This window comes from Pygocentrus nattereri, chromosome 8, assembly GCF_015220715.1.
Source record: "Pygocentrus nattereri isolate fPygNat1 chromosome 8, fPygNat1.pri, whole genome shotgun sequence".
Classification (NCBI taxonomy): domain Eukaryota; kingdom Metazoa; phylum Chordata; class Actinopteri; order Characiformes; family Serrasalmidae; genus Pygocentrus; species Pygocentrus nattereri.
Window position 1 is genome coordinate 18128531 of NC_051218.1, and position 18055 is coordinate 18146585.

General features: G+C 38.9%; 1 protein-coding gene across 3 annotated transcripts in view; it reads left to right on the plus strand.

Moving 5' to 3' along the window:
* tenm2 (teneurin transmembrane protein 2) overlaps positions 1 to 18055 on the plus strand; it is a 384812-nt gene that overhangs the window by 282016 nt on the left and 84741 nt on the right. For all 3 annotated transcript variants that reach the window (XM_037540529.1, XM_037540530.1, XM_037540531.1), the window contains one exon: positions 12252 to 12490. In XM_037540529.1, the coding sequence (XP_037396426.1) occupies positions 12252 to 12490 (239 nt within the window). The remainder of the gene's footprint in view (positions 1 to 12251; positions 12491 to 18055) is intronic.

Here is an 18055-nt window from a genome sequence, read left to right on the forward strand (position 1 = left end):
ACCCTAAAATTAAACATTCTAAAAGTTCTTGATCTTAATTTTGATAATTATTTGACACATGTGAAGCTGAACAGGACGAACATATTAGAATAATTTTATACATTTACATGCAAGAAAATTGGTTTATAGTATTGAAAACATTGATTCCAAAATTTTGACAAAAATTCTAGTGTTTCAAACAATAGGTTTTAAATGTTGCAGTAAGATTTAAAACCCAAGACATTTTGATGATGAACAGTTCTAAAATTAAAATGTATTATTTATTATTTCATTATTATTTATTATTTGTTATGTTATAATTGATTAACAACTAATAATGTGATTTCAAACTTTTTAACATTATAATCAGCTCTACACATAGCATATGTCCCACTGACATGATTTTAATTTGTAATGTAATGACACCACTTGAGTTAATCTGGGTGTAGTGCTTTTGGTACAGATATTTGTTTATGAAAAGATCTTTTTAATAGGGGCGAGAGAGAGAGAGAGAGAGAAATGGAATGAATGCACTTTGCACTTTGCCACTTCTTCACATTCTGGTAATTATCTGACGCCCTTCTTTAGCATTTTAATTGTTCAGGTGCCCTCAGCATTGGCTGGGGAGGAGAGGCTGTAAAAAAAAAAAAAAAACCTTTCTAGTGCTCTCTCTCTCTCTCTCTCTCTCTCTCTCTCTCTCTCTCTCTCTCTCTCTCTTTCCCTCTCCTTCTCTCACTGTCTCAGACTTCATCAGTGGTTGCCAAGGTATCTGTGTGGGGCACATTTACATTCTCAGCTGCACACCAAGGCCAATTTGTTATCCTAACGGGAGCCAATCAGAACGCAGGAGCCCGCAGCTCAGCAAAGATTTATGGGCCGTCTTCCTCCCCACATGGAGCACAGATTGAATTCTGGGTACGGTGTACAAACCGCAGCCGCTGTAATTAGAAAACATTTCAGAGACCTTTGTTTGGGTATTTAGGACGCCGCGGCTGTGGATTGTGGATTGGTTTGGCTCTGGGCAGCCACCGCTTTGCCGAAAGAGGGCATTGAACGGAAAAGTGCTGTATGTGATAAGGTGGAATGGGGAGATGTGCAGGCTGTGAGATGAGGTAAGGGAACAGATGTTCTCCTGTTAGAGCCTTACAGTCCTCACAACATCAACTCATGTGCACACATATACAGTACCAGTCCAAAGTCTGGCACCCCTAATAGAATGTATGTTAAAAACATGCTGATCTGAAAGCTTGTGCTTACAGAGCCCATATCATACAAAACCACATTTTTCCCAATTTATTGGGATAAAAAAAGTTTAATGTAGAATGCACTTTTAAAATTTCAAAATATACTGTTTATTTCTAAGCCCATACAGTCCATTTAAAGTCTATTTAAACTGAACTATGAATTGTTTGAACTGAACTAGACTGAGCTAATCATTTGCCTATATCCACCTATTCAGCTTACAGCAGTGTAGCCTCACCCATAATGAGTATATAAGGAGTATTTCAGCCTGATGTGCTTTTTAAATGAGGCATGATACAAGGCAGCCAATCAGAACAAAGGTCATTTACATATTATTAGTCTTAAAGGCACAAAAGAAAACAGCTTGATTAATTTTATTGGATAAAGTGGGCTTTAAAAATGATCATGTAAAAGTGGACTAATGCTGAATTAATTACTAGTGGTGGAAAAATAATTTAACAGCTACTAATAGAGAATTTTATTTCTCATAATTTCACACAAAACTCCAAAAATGGGCCGGACAAAATTATTGGCACCTTTTCAGAATTGAGGGTAAACAACTTTGTTTCAAGTATGTGATGCTCATTCAAACTCACCTGTGATAAGTTGGGTCGAATTGTAGGGCCCAGTGTCAAAGCTGGGTTTGCGTCCTAGGTCATGGGTTTTCCAGCAGGACAATGACCCCAAACATACTTCCAAAAGCACCCAGAAATGGATGGAAACAAAGCGCTGGAGAGTTCTACAGTAGCCAGCAATGAGTTCGGATCTAAATCCCATTGAACACCTGTGGAGAGATCTTAAAATTGCTGTTGGGAGAAGGCACCCTTCAAATATGAGAGACTCGGAGCAGTTTGCAAAAGAAGAGTGGTCCAAAATTCCAGTTGAGAGGTGTAAGAAGCTTGTTGATGGTTATGGGAAGCGATTGATTTGTTATTTTTTCCGAAGGGTGTGCAACCAAATATTAAGTTGAGGGTGCCAATAATTTTGTCCGGCCCATTTTTGGAGTTTTGTTTTAAATTATGTCAAATTTGCCTTTTTTCCTCTGTTTTTTGTGTTGTTCCAATACACACAAAGGAAATAAACATGTGTATAACAAAACTGTGTAATTGCAATAATTTTCGGGGAGAAATACTTCATTTTCTGGAAAAAATTCAGGGGTGCCAACACTTTCGGCCATGACTGTATATAATGAAGAAAATTCTTTAAAGTGGTCCATAATATGTTTTGGAGCTCTTCAAACCCTTCAAATATTTAACAGAAAATTACACAGAAGCCTTAATACCTAAATACATCATTATTTATCATGATATTATGCTTTCAGTCTTTTAAAGAATTCTGCAGGGACATATTTATACACCTCCAAAGATAAGTTGGTTGCATTTTCTGCTTCTCAGATTCCAAATAATTCTTAACATATTCACTGATGTTGGTCTGGGCTCTGGTGTGGCCAGGACATTATTCTAGGAACACCAGCAGCTTTTTGCTTAATTTGTAAATTTCCTTCTTTTATGTCTATTTCCTTTTCTCAGTAATGGCTTCTTGACAGCTAGACATCCTTTCAGACCCACATCTCCTCAGAAAGATCTCCTGAAAATGAATGGAATATACTTAATGGATGTTTTGATTGAAAGTTAAAGAAGTGAAAGCTGGTGTCTGACTTTTGCACAGCACTGTGTATAAAGTTATTCCCCTAAGTAATGGTTGCTTATTGCACCTAGATAATATATTTTACAGACAGACAGACACAAGGCTTGTAGGTTTAGAGTGGTATTTTCAGGATGAGATGAGGGCAAGAGAAGGCAAGATGTGTGTAAATAAAAACCTTAAGAGGTAAATAAGTAAATAAGTAAACACAGGGCAGTGTTTGACACTAAGTGGATGTTTGGTGATGAGGGGTTTGCTGCCTGTGTCACAGCTAATGAGTGGCAAGAGGCATTTGGAAAGCTGCATTATTTAACAGGGCTGGATGACTGACTCTTACACACACACAGAGAACACACACTTGTCCAGCTCAGACAGGTCATTAATCAGCCTGCTCTGAGGACAGACAGGATGACCCCACCTATGTCTCCATCAGTGTATGCAGAGAGAGAGAGAGAGACTGAGAAAGAGAGTGAAAGAAAAAGCTGTCAAACCAGCCCTCCTCTTCTCTCCCTACATTTAGTACTCCACTGTAAAGTCTTCCCTCCAGCATTATTTCTTATTTTGCAATTCCCCATGGCTTTTAAAAAGTGCAAAACTGCCAGTGTCTCGCCACTGACCTCCACTTCACCCCATGGCATCAGCTATCTTTTTTTTTTTTTTTTTTGGAGTAACCTGTCCTTTCCTCCTGCTTCTCACTAATTTTCCTAACTCTCCTTGTATTTATTCCCTGTCCACCCCCAGTCTGGACTCTCTCTCTCTCTCTCTCTTTCTCTCTTCCACCACACAGTCTCTCTCTCCATCTCTCTCTTGGTCTCCTGTCCCAGCTGGTTGTGATATGTCCTCCCACACACCTCCCAATAGCATTCGACATAAATCACTGTCACTTAGCCAGAGCAGCGAAAATCAAGCTTGCTAATTTCATTTCACAATTAACAATTACAGTGCCTTGTCAAAACCTGCGCTTTTCCCTCAGCAAATAGGAATTAAATGGACTTCACAGACAGACACTGAAGTAATGGGACAAGTGTCATACAGTAGTTGTGTATACACGCACACAGACATACACACACCTCTCGTATCCTGTCCCACCCCTCAATCACCTTAATTAATTTCCCCACCTCACCCCTGTCAGCAGCTAAATGTGCGGCCACAGTTCTGGCATTTCAGGGTGGTTTGAAAATGACCTTGTGAACAGCGTCCAAGAGTCGGTTGAAGTCACAGTGACAGGCAGAGGGGGCCTGGAGGAAGCAGTGCTGTATTTTTGGACAGGCACCTTTATGGGCCGTCCATCACCCTGCCCTCCAGCATAACACTCCAGCCTTCACTCTCCCTACAGAGAGCTGCCTCACTCTCTGACTAACAGAGCTACTGACAGAGAGAGTGAGTGGGAGAGATTGATACAAAAAGAGAGAGAGCAAGAATCAAGACAATGAGAAGAAAAGAGACAAAAGACAGAGAAGGATAAAAAGGAGAAGTGAGAGAAAGACAAAGATGTGGAGAGAAGTGGGGAGAGAAGAGACAGAGATTGATATAAAAAGAGACAGCAGTTATCAAAAACAAGACACATGAAGCGAGAGAAAGACAGAAAGAAAGAGAGAGACAGAAAAAAGACATGTGAGAGTGAGACACAAAAGTGAACTGAACTAAACTGAACTAATGTCCTAAACCCCAGTTGCTCAGCCCAAACCCAGTCCTTAGTCCACACGGCTAGCTTGTTTAGAGACTAACTCACTGACCCTTAACCACAGAAGCCTCAGTCCAGCACTGCAGACCAGAGTCAACTCAGACTTAACCAAATAATCAAACAGAGCAAAAGGACAAATATGGAACATTGACACAGTGACACCAAAAACAGTCTAAATGACAGTGATCTGGAAGAGTGAGTTTTCAGCAGCAGAGACCGAGCCTGACCAGATACAGGTTCAGTGATCACAGTCTGGCCATAGAAATGGGCATATATATATATATAAGAACTTTATATATATATATATTTATATAAAGTTCTTCTCAGAGAGAGCAGACTGCTCACTGTGAGAGCGGTGAGGTCAAGACAGAGATGCACTTCCTCCTTGTGAGAAACTTGAAAATGACTCAAGAACATTTTCCTGCTGCCCCTGTAAAATATATCACATATACATAAAAAGTTTAATGTATTGTCGCTGTCCAATAAATAGCACCACCCTAATTGTCGACTATGATCATTATCATTATTATTATTAGGAGCAGTAATACGTACAGGCCTTTTGTGGTTCACCAAGAGAACTTCCACCTTTGAAGTCTAAGGTTGTGGGTTTAGATCCCTGTTATGGACGTTGAATGGAGCTGTATAAATTGTAGTGGAAGTATCACTTAGTGATCGGAATCGTTAAAAAAAAAAGACTTTTTCTTGGGGCAGTGGACTGGTGGTTAAGGAACCACCCTTGTGACCGGAAGGTCACCAGTTCGATCCCCTGAGCTGATAATATGTGACTGAAGTGCCCTTGAACAAGACACCTAATCCCTGACTGCTCCTCAGGTGGCGTGGACACTTGTGAGCATGTGCTCACTACCATCTAGATTGTGTTCTTTCACTAGTGTATATGCAGGTTTTTTCAATGCATGGATGGAGTTAAAATGAGGAGCTGTGGGATTAATAAAGGGCAACTTACTGTACTTTATGTGGTATTGTAGTAGTTCTGATTTATTTTATGTTCATATTTTTATTATTGTCTTCTTATTATGATTATTGTTTCACTTATTGTTAGTATCATTAACTATATAATTGTTTCAGCTTTAAATTCTGTATTATTTGACAACAATGTAGTCATAACAAAGAAGCTCCACTGTACTGACCTGAACTGAGAACTGAGATGGGAGGGAGGTAAAAGGTAAGAGACAGGAGTGAAGGAAGAAGGGGATGGGCTATGAGTCTGGCAGCACATCATCAATTGGAGAAGAAAGAGGAAGAATAGAGTGAGGGAGATGAGTGGAAATTGAGAGTGTGCTCTAGCTATTTCTATCAGTGACCCAGACTCAAGGCTCAGCTCACGATGGTGGCTCAAACACACGATTATCATCCTCCCTCAGATGTGTGTGAAAGAAAGAGAGAGAGAGAGAGGGAGAGAGAGCAGGAGCAGCAACTATGTGTGTGTGTGTGTGTGTGTGTGTGTGTGTGTGTGTGTGTGTGTGTGTGTGTGTGTGGGTTTGTGTGTGTGTGCGCTCAATAATGCCCGAGGCAGCGGAGATTTCAGACACAGCAGTGAGAAACAGCTTTGTTATGTAAAGCCACCATGTGGAATCCTCCACCACCTCGCCTTCATTATTCCTACTGCATTATTATCATTTATTATCATTCATTAGTGCAGATTCATTCCCTCTCTTTCCCCTGCAGTGGCCAGGATGAAGGACAAAATCTCCCTGTCCCTTTCTTTTCTCGCTCTGTGCTTTTATTGAGCTCCGTTTCCCCAAAAGCCTTGGCTTTGAGCCTGTGTGTCTCAGTAAAGTCTGTTTATGTGGCTGCAGGTGGGCAGGTGCAGCTAGAAACAGAAGATAATGCGTAAGAATCCCTGATTGATCCGATTCTGCAGGTTTGACCCCACTGGGGCATTGTAGGCAGTGGAGGGATGACCTTATCTCTGGAGCCCACTCATCAGTTCTTCAATCTCATAACTACAGTTCTAAAAAAATATTTAAAAAAAAATAGTTTAAGCCCTCTGTTACTGCCAAAAAAGGGCTTGAAGTGTGTTTTCATGTCTTTAATTTTGTTTACAGTAACAGATAACAGTATTCATTATTAACTAGTGCTAGCTGTATATCTCACTAAGTAACACTTTTAATTCACATACCTAACAGTTTGCTTTGTAAATAGCCTTTTAAACCAAATAATGTAGATAGCATAATGTTGTTTCCCACTAGCAACCCTGCGGGATTACTAATGTTAGCATCAAGCAGGCAGTGATGAATTAGGCCTTAGCTTAAATATGGCACTTGGAACATGTAGCTGGCATTCTAGTACCATATTCTTTAACTTGTATGTTGTAATGAATCTTCAGTAAAAACAAAATATTAAAGCCTGTTTGTGAATATAATTAGAGGTGTCTGTTATCTATCCAATCTGAACCAACCCCACCCACAGCACCACGTTTTAAATCTAAATTCACCTAACTGCAGCCCAACAAAATTCTCTAAGCCTGACTATAACCCAGCAAAATTCTGACCAAGCCTGATTGCAGCCAAACAAATTCTGTCCATCACAACTGTAGTCAAACATAATTCAGTAAGTGACTGTCCAAACATAGTAGCCTGTATTTTGAGAAAATCTGAATGTAGCTGGACATAATTCTGTCCTGGCTCAACTCTGGCCCAGTAAAATGGAACCTGGCAAAATTCTGTCCAAACTTGACTGCAGCCCAACAAAATTCTCCTAAAACTAGCTGTAGTTCGACAGAACTCTGCCCATATGAACTCTAGCTCAGTGAAGTTCTGTCCTACCATGATTGCAGGCCATCAGTATTCTCTCCAAGCAGTTATCTGACAAAATTCTGTCCTAACCCAACCGTAAACTGACAGAAGTCTGTCAGAACTTCACATTCCTAATGAAAGTGCTTGTTGGGTTATATCGTAGAGATAATCAAAATAAAGAGCCTAATATCAATGGTCCTTTAAAATTTTCCTTTAACTAAAGCAGGAGAAAATAAGGCCAAAATGTTTTTGGAGACCTGAACATGAAATTTGAACCTTTCAAACATTTAGAGCTCTAGAAATGTGTTAAGGGGCCAGGAGATCTATGTGTCTAAGCCTTTGAGGTCATCCTAGGACACACCTTTCAGACAGGCCCTCACAGCCCAGAAAAGCTTTCAGCCTCCCCCTCTTTAGCTCCCATCAGTGTCTTAATGGAGGCCAGGGTCTATTGAAACAGATGCACCCGCTGACCCCGCTCTCGTTGATCACCACAGATAATATATTTAGTCTGGCCTTCTCCTCCGCAGTTTTCCCCTAGCCACTGGAGTCGGAGCTTGCGTGAGAGAGCTTTCATTTGCCGGAGACACAGAGCACTGCTCAGGGTGCTGTAATTAATGGCTAAATGATTTTTTCGGCACGAAGCTGAAAAGCGCAAGTTTCGTCAATAATGTAATGTAGCGTGCAACCGGCATGGGAGTGGGTGTTAATGAGCCCATAGTGCTCGGGTGGGTGGAGCAGTAGGAGCAAGAGAGCAGCAGCATGGATAGAATTCACCCAGACATTTTATCGATGGAGTACAACCATAAACTTTTAAAGAGTACATGCACTCCAGCCTAAAACTGGTGTTTAATATGTTATTTTTTCATGTTATGTAGCCCAGGTTTATATCCTTCATGATAGAATACATGATTTTATTTCATTTTTATGTTTTCATTTATCAGTGTCTTTGGACTACAATACCCAACATGCATTTCGCATATACATCATACAGCCATTAGAGTCCCTGTGGTGTGAACCAATCCTGACAGCTGGCCTAGCTACTAATCTGTATTGTAATAAATACAACTGGGCTACTGTTAGTTGAAGTCTTACCTCATTTGACAAACCAAATTGTAAAGGAAAAGGAATTTTTATCTTTATTCTATACTAAATGGACACCAGAGACAGTTTTTACACTTTCAGCCAGAGAAAAGACACCAAACTGAAGTAAGAACTAGATAGCAAGCTTCTAGATTGTCACTGTCATCAGATGAGTTATTTCTGTTCTTGCTATATGATTATTCCATTCTCTCCTTTGTAACAATGATTTAGTAATATCAGCCATCTCAGTTTAGTTTTTGAGTTCAGGTTAAGGTTAGGATAAGAGCAGGTTTAGAGTTAAAGTAAATTTTGGTCAGTTTAGTAGTTTTAGTAAAACATCTAAAGTGGATAATCCAAATAGTATGTTCCTTCTGTGTTTATTAGGCCACCCCCAAAAATTCAACCCAAAGTAGTTATAGTTGGGGATTCCCTAATCATTGAACTGTAAAATCTTAATCTGAAGGCTGCAGCACTACTGTAGGATGTGAGTAAGCATGTTTGCAACAGACATAGCCATGTTTTTTTTTTCAGTTTGGATGGAGTGTTGTTTTTTGTATGATTTGGTATAAGTATCCTTTAACTCATTCACACTGCATTGCTTTTCTCGTGGCCATGCTTTTAAACAATATTGGTTTTCTGTTTATCATGTGACTTCTTGGTCTTATTCCATCCTTCAGCAGAGCAAATAGGTTTCAGGAACATGCACATGCACTGTGAGATGTTATTTACATGTCATTATTTTTGCTCGATGTAACAGAAATTTTATTTCAAAGAGCTATGTGTGAGAAATAATTCATGTTAGTTATCATCAGCTATCATAACTACTAAAGGACAGTAACTTCTGAAAGACGTATGTACCAACCCAGTCATACAGAACATGAGACTTTATTTAGAGATTTAAACATCTTTTTAAATGTTCTGTGCATTTATTTTTTGAAAATTCACAGAGGGACTGAAAAAGATACTCGATTGACAGGACCGTTCTGTTCTGACACAGTGAGTTTGTCCCTGTGAGCATCTACTTATAGCTTCACGCTCCCCTGGGTGCAGGTGTCATGGAAGCTCTTTCTGCCTGTATGAGCTACACCATGTAGCAGCCTGTTCACATTTCAAGCTTTTAAAAATATTTACATTGCTTTGATAGATGTAGAGTGATCGTTGGAGTGGTGGCTGAAAAAGCCACTTGCACCTGCTGTATATTTGCAGAGAGGTTTGAATGAGCTTTACAGAGTTGGTGCGGAATTCAAAAACATAGTCTTTAAAACTTCCATATTTATCATAGCAATAAAACACTTGCAAAATTATAAGTATCATTTAGAAAGGAATTTTACCACAAGACGCATTTTATGATGAATGTAACTTCTTGAGCATTTATATAGACATTGCTCTGTTTGGCAAAATGCATTCACGGGAGGCCTTTAAAGTGTTTATTACTGACATTAGCGCTCTTGACCTGTAGTGTTTTTGCTGCTAAATTAGTTTAGGAATAATTGCAGACATTCCCCTGCGAGTAATGAGTTCAGATTCTTGAGGACATTGTTTAGAGAGTGCTCTAGTGTCAGAAAGTGTTCTGCAGTTTACCTCTTTACTGTATACAGTACTGTGCAAGAGGCCGAGACCACCCTTTTTTATTTCAAGTCAGAGCTGCCATTATGTACAATTTGTTATTATTTCAATGTTAAGAAGGAAACAGAAAACATATATTCACTTGCAAAAGTCTTAGACACTTTATTTTATAGCACATTATTTTAAGCCACTTCTCTTGAAAATAAGTGTGTTTTTGCTTGTGAAAACACCATATATCATTAGAATAGATGCAAACACCCTTTTTTATTTCAAGTCAGAGCTGCCATTATGTACAATTTATTATTATTTCAATGTTAAGAAGGAAACAGAAAGCATATATTCACTTGCAAATGTCTTAGACACTTTATTTTATAGCACATTATTTTAAGCCACTTCTCTTGACAATAAGTGTGTTTTTGCTTGTAAAAACACCATATATCATTAGAATAGATGCAAACACATCTATAACTTGAGAAAAGCTCCATTAATTTGCATTAATTTAAAGTCCTTGTAGGTAATGAATAGTAAGCTTTAGTATGTAATAAGCCTGGAATGTTAAGCAGTTAAATACAGTGACAGGTAATCCTAGTAATCCCAAGCTCATTCAGTGTTGTGTACTGTATGTCAGTGGCAAATTAACAAAGGCTCTCCCGAGAAAAAAATGAGCTTTCTATGAATTGCTTCCTTTTCAGCACCTTCGTCAGAGGCTTTTGATCACTGCTTTGCATTTTAAAAGGAAGAACGTGTGTGTGATTTGGGTGATTGTGTGTATGTGTGTGTGCTCTACCTGGAGCCTCCTGAATTATTGAGTGCTTGTGTTGTGTAAGTGTCCCTTGGTGGGCCAGCAGCAGGCCTGCAGCGCTGTATGTCCGTGTGCCATATGTCCACTGAGTCACGTTGGACACGGTGTCCTTCACCCCACTGCCCCCCTGCAGCGCTCTGAAGCCTCCACCGAGTATGAGGGGGGCAACTCCAGAGAGACAATCACTACACTTCTGAACCTCAGGATTGATTTGACCTCAGACTTTCACTCTCACTATATCCTTTATCTTCTCTACCTTTATTGTCTGTTCAATAAGACCACAGAGATTTTTCTTCTTTTTTTCATTCTTTTTTTTAACGCTAACTCTTTCTCACTGCATCTCTTCCATTCTCTAACCCCACCCAGCAATTCCTGTTTAACCCATTAAACTCTAGACCTATTACTCAGTTTATCTTAACATTTAACTTAAAAAAATTGAGTTATTATTTTCATTTTACCATTCAATTCAAATGCAGTTATTAATGATGTACATATTGCAATGCACTAAAGAAACACTTTTCATCAGGGTGATGAGCTTAAATCTGGTCAATATACCTAATAAAAATTGTTGTAAATTTATTTTAAGATTATTGAACTTATTTCTAGGCATTTATGCATGTATGCTTATCCTTTTTAAGTGATTCAAGTGAAGTCAGATCATCTCTTTATATTGGCAGATAATTTTGCATGTTTTAAGCATTTTTCTTACATAAAGCAAAGTTATCTGCCAATATAGTGATATAACTGTAAATAAACAATCTTAAAATTAGCCAGACTTAAAACATTTTTCACTTGCAAAAGCAACATGTTTTTCAGCTCATTTCTCTGTAATACTCATAGATATGGTCCCAGTTTCTACATGTTCTAAATTCAAATCAACATCAGCATTGGCATCAGCAGATATATACATGAAAAATATTGGATATGGCCATTGGCCCACAATTTCCATTTCAAACAATCCCTAGTAATTACATAATTGAATATTTAATTGTGTAGTTATTTGCGCAGTTAATTGCATTTACATATGATTTACACTCTTTATGGAGAGGTTTGAGTCTGCACTTCTGCTTGTTTCAATGTCAAGAAACAATACAAACATGGCAAAAATCTAAAGCAAGTTTTTTTTGTGAAAAACAGACTCTGCGCAACAATAACTTTTCTTCAGGTCACAATCATAATGACATTTAATTACTACATACAAACACAATAGTACCAATGAAAGGTTTATAGAAATTTTCACATTTTTGCAAAATTTCTATTTTTTGAGATACAAATGACAATTAATTCATATCAAATGCTTCTGTTGATGAATTTCAAGGTCTAGCAACTACTGTGAATGACTCAGTAACTATTGTGAAACTACTTTATAATATTTATATTTGTAGAGAGTGAGGAGTGGACCTGCTGATCTACATTTTAGATTTTACAACGTTGATTCATTACTCTGTAAAATCATAGGAACATTCACTTTATCTCCTTTTCTCTTGCTCTTTACCAGGCACTTCCTGTTTAAGACATCATCGGGGACCACGCCCCTCTTCAGCAGCTCATCGCCAGGTTATCCTTTGACTTCTGGCACGGTGTATTCACCCCCACCACGACTTCTACCCAGAAACACCTTCTCCCGAAGCGCCTTCAAGCTGAAGAAACCCTCGAAGTACTGCAGCTGGAAATGTGCAGCTGTGACGGCCATCGCTGCTGCTGCCCTGCTGGCCATCCTGCTCTCCTACTTCATTGGTAAGCACCACACTCACAGATCTGGTTTACCAGTGACACCCATTGAATAGTTCTCTAGGGAACCAAATGTGTTTTTCCTTTGACGTTACTCCAAGAAACCCTTGATGCCTTTATTTTAAAGTGTTCATTTTGGTGGGATAGCTGCAGTTACACAGTAGTGTGGTTGTGCACAGAGTGTTACAAATTATCCAGAATCCTCTGTTAATGCATGTAGATTTGGCAGTTGTTTGTTCCACTGGTAGTGATCATGACGTTTGATGCCTAGATACGCAAGTAGTTCCCTTGTTGCTACAATCTATACTTCTGCACATGTGCTTGTGTGTGTGTGTGTGTGTGTGTGTATGTTCCCATGGTTGTACTGATTAATCCAGATGCTTCCGCTCTTTATTGGATATGCCTGAGGAGGAAAGTTCTCCAGCTGATTCCTCCCAATCTGCCTCTGCTAGAAGCCTCTGATTACAGTTCTCTGATGGGCTGCATTATTCATTGGCCCACTCATAGCTACTCCATACTTCATTATTGTTCCATACGAAAGAAAGGGGCTGCACTTTGGCTTGAAACTAGGGCTGTGAAGGACATCATTGAGAGGGTTATTATTTTCTGAGCAGGCTCTTTGACCTCTTTGACATGGTTTTGTGTTTGAACTTAGTAGGTGGTTACAAGGTGATGAAAAAGAGGTCCTTAGCTTCGTATATTCCATGCTGCATTTCATTGTGCAATGATACAGTGGAGGAGTAGGTCCTCACTCTTCCCAGGTCATTAAGCCCATTCTGAAGATATAAATGGGGTCAATGGGCATAAGGACAATGGTAGTAAAAAGCGATGTTAGCGGATAAGGTTTTTTTAGGTCCAGTGCTCTAGAAGGCCAAGGATTCCTTTTCAAAATATTTAACAAGTTTTCAACAAAGCTAAGGGTTTGGTTGTCAAATGTTATGAATTCCATTAATTCCTATTGCCTTTCTGCTGTCAGATACAACTTTTTCATGTCTTGCAAATGTCAGTTCCAGGGTTAGCTGAGCGACTCGTTTAGCATTACTGTTAGTTATAAACTCTGATTTTTTTTCTCATGCTGTGATTCCAAGTGTTTGGAAGTAGCAGATCTACCTAATATGTTTTTATTTCATTTAATAAAAATAATTATACACAACAAACATGTCTTCTGCTAGGGATAAGCATTTTAGCCATTTTTGTTGCTTGAATGTTTATATATTATAATTTTATAGCTTTTAAATATCCCTAGAAAATCGGCTATACTGTTTCCAATTTTTAAAAAGTCATGTGTGCAGCCAGCATAAGATGTGCTATTGTGATTTATCTTTGTTTTTTTCTGGCATATATACATTTTGTTTTGAAACATTAGGCCACATCTCTTGGTTTGACTTAAAGTAAAGTGCTTGTGTCATGACGTTCTGTGAACCTCTTTGTTTACATGCTTGGTTAAAAACTTTTTGACAAGTGACAACATAATACATATTTGTATTCTTGTTTTTGTGTTCTTAACTACAAACATCTTATTTGCATATCTGATCAATTGAATCAATATTATGAAACTGGATATACATCAGAGGTGCACTGTGCATCTAAAATAAGTGGCAATTAGCTGGTATGAGTAGTGCGTTATTCTTTTGGTAGAAATGTTACAGAAGCATTCAAAAATAGTGTGAGTGCATGTTATCTGTGTCAGAGATTAGCCAAAATCAAAAGCATTAAACAATAAATATAAACAATAAATTGGCTGATAGTTGATTGCTTCAACATTGTCAATTTGCTCTACTGATTAGAGGCTTTTGGACAAACTTATGGAGTCTATGCCAGATTGAGTGCATTCTGTCACAATAACATAAGAGGGAGGTACTAAATATTAATAAGTTCAGAAATTCATTTTAACATTCAAAGATTGTACTTTTCACTCTTGTTGTTATACTGACAATATAATTTGTATAGAAAAACATTGTAATAAATTAGAAAAGAATGCAAAATATTAGCATTTTTACCCACTGTATATATTTAAATAACATCACCCCATACTGACCCAAGTATTTTGATGCTGTTGTAATAGAGAGAGGGAGAGGGAGTGAGAGAGAGATAGAGAGAGAAACTAAGGTTAGTTTTACATGACCCTTATTAGAATCCTCCACCTGAACCACAAAGCTCAGCTCCAGCCATACTCCTCTGTCCCCTTCATGTACCCTATGTGTCCCCCTCTAAAAGCCCTGAGCTGAGGGCAGATGTGTCATCCAGCCCTGCCCACCAGCTCCCCAAGGACCACACTCAACAGATGGGGCAGTCAGCAAGTGCAGGAATCAGCACAAGCTCTGCCCCCTCCATCTCTGCTCCTGTATTCAAATATCTGCATGCCTTTTCTGCGTCCTTGAGTGCTCCGTGTGCCTTTGTGCTGGATCAGCCGGCAGCCCCTCAGGCTTCACCGGCCCCCCTCCGCTCTGCACAACCATCTATCTAGCTGAATGGAACGGCGGCTTAGTTTACAAGCCCAGCAAGCATCACACAAACACTGATGCTTGAGATTTCTGTCCACAATAGCCAGAGGCAAACAGGTGGTATCTTCATATTGCAACCAATAAAAAGGCTTGTCATCGCTTCCAAGTCTTTTAGCATTGTCAGTTCTTATACAGAAGCCCCTTTGGTCTAATAGGTTGTTGACAAAACTTTCTTGCAGCGTAGGTCAGATTTTATCCTTCAAAGTCATTATCATTGGCAATAACAAATACATTGTGTTTTGTTGCGATTTTAATTTGATGAAAAGTTATTGTGTAGTCATACTACTAATAACTATAGATGTTTAACGGTTATGAGAAAAATGTCTGCTGTGAATCATTGCCCGTGTTTATACTGTAAGTTATTTTAATATCCACTGAATATGGGTTTGGAGTTCTTTAGGAGTCTATTTGTTTGAATCTCCTTCATAGATGGTTAAACCAAAGACTTTAATTGTGTAGCGACCGAAGTGAACTGACATTCTCTCCCTCCGGCCTCTGTTGTGCGTATGTGTGTGCACGCGTATGTATGTGTGTGTCTAACTTAACACACTGAAATGTGCTGCCACAGCACTTTCACTAATGCAGACAGTGTCTGCAGTTCCACTGAGACCAACTCAACTGTCCAGGGACCAGTGGGGTGATAGAAGGCAGTGGAGGAGAGAGGAGGAGAGAAGGAGAAGAGTTATTTTTGTTTTCCTCATCCTTTACGGCTGCTTAAAAGACTCCACTTTGCCTCATCTCCCCTGCAGGGATGAATTACTGCCACAGGTACTGTAGCGGGACCTCTCCAAAACCATGCAGTCAGGAGAGAGTGTGTGAAAGAGAGAGAGAAAGAGAGAGAGAAAGAGAGAGAGAAAGAGAGAGAGAGCCTATAATCACACACCAGAGATGGAGTTCGAGTCATCACTTGGAGTCACACTGGGCAGACTGAAGACTCCTGAAGTTTCAGCATGAGAAACAAAGTAAAAAAATGGATTACATTAGCAGAACCAACATTAATAAAGAAAATCAACAAGACCTTTGGTTGCCATGGTTGCCAAAGTGTGTGACTTTGTCTATCAGTTTTGCTATGTTCCAGTCATTCACCAACATCAGGTTCTACACAGTTTAAAAGAACTCTCTTTGTACAAAATTTCAGCTGGGTCAACTGTTACACTAGTTGCCTTAGCATAGTTGCCATGCATACTACAGGCTAGTCCACGGAGTTTTGAGTTGCTTTACCTCTTTTCTTTCAACACAATGTTTACTGTGTGTAGCACTTCAGTTCTGTCCATCAAATTGAAGGTATTTCTATAATGAAAGGCTTGATGTTTTAACTCTCTGGGGTCCACAAACTCACCTGCATGTCTCTATATCTAATACAGAGTAGAAATAAGATTCAAATACTTCCTGAATCTGTACAGTTTAGATTTTTAATTCCATCTTATCGAAAGATTGTACATGACTCAAATCTAGAATGATGAGGCTATGAAGACGGATTGAGATACACATCATCTATCTCTTACTATGTGTAATCGGTAGATTTGTGGATCTATCTACATTTTATGTGAAACTGGCCGGTGGACACTCAGAAAATCACTAAGGACTTCCATCACACCAGAAACGCTTTATTCTTCAGAGACATGTGAATTGGCATGCAAAGAGTTTACAGCCTCAAAAGTTTTTTGGAAAGTAGTGAAAAGCAGAGCTTTTTGACATAAAACATATGGGTATCAGGGTGTACAGGTGCCTTTAAAGATGAAATTAAGAAAGAAAAAAAAGGGTTAAGCAGTTCTCAAACTTGGCTTCTTTAGTAGGATTTACACGTGTACAATGCAATGCCTGGAGCTTTACTAACCAGTATAAACTTGACTTGTACATGAAACCCAGAGACTCGAGACTCGACTCAGACTCACATCAAGCAACTTGTGAATATTTCATACACACAAATCTGTACTGTCATGAGAAGACATGAGAGGAAATGAAAGGAAAAGAGAAGAGAAAAAAGAAGACAAAAAATGAAAAAGGAAAAGAAGGGAAATAAGAAGAATGTGAAGGAAAAAAGAAAGCAAAATAAAAGAAAAAGGAAGAGAAGAAAATAATTGAAAACAAGAAGAGATTAAAAATAAAAAAGAAATGAGAAGAAGTGAAAAAAGAAAAGTAGAGATGAAATAAAAAAGAAGAGGAAGAAAGAGATGTGAAGAGAAAAAGAAGGGAAGAGAAGTTAAGAAAAAAGACCAAAGCAGAGGGCACATAAAAAGAAGAGAAAGGAAAATGAAGACAGGAAAATATGACAAGTGGAAAAGAAAAGAAATGAGAAGAAAAAAGAAAAGATGAAAAGAAAAGAGAAATCAAGAGACGTGAAGAGAAAAAGAAGGAAAGAGAAGTTAAGAAAAAAGACCAGAGCAGAGGGCACATAAAAAGAAGAGAAAGGAAAATGAAGACAGGAAAATATGACAAGTGGAAAAGAAAAGAAATGAGAAGAAAAAAGAAAAGATGAAAAGAAAAGAGAAATCAAGAGACGTGAAGAGAAAAAGAAGGAAAGAGAAGTTAAGAAAAAAGACCAGAGCAGAGGGCACATAAAAAGAAGAGAAAGGAAAATGAAGACAGGAAAATATGACAAGTGGAAAAGAAAAGAAATGAGAAGAAAAAAGAAGAGATGAAAAGAAAAGAGAAATCAAGAGATGTGAAGAGAAAAAGAAGGGAAGAAAAGTAAAGAGAAGAAAATAGAAATTATCATTCCATGCACTCCTGATCTCTCGCTCATCACTGCGTGGAGAGGATACCACAGCAGGGAGGTGGTTGCTAGGATACAGGTGAGTGGTCCTGATGCAAAAGAGGAGCAGGTCTGTCATCATGCGTTGTGGAGACAAAATGCTGTGCGGCTCCCCTGAGCTCCGTCTGCTCTAAAGACCACCTGATTCCTGGGGATCATCCATGATCAAACAGAGATAGAGAGATGGAGAGAGCAGAGAAAAGGACAGGGACAGATGGAATGTGTAATAGCGATAACGAGGTTTAGGCCCCTCCAGGCTTCCATCCTGATTCCACGGGCTCTGGTCTAGACGGCAGACGGACGAGCGGTGAG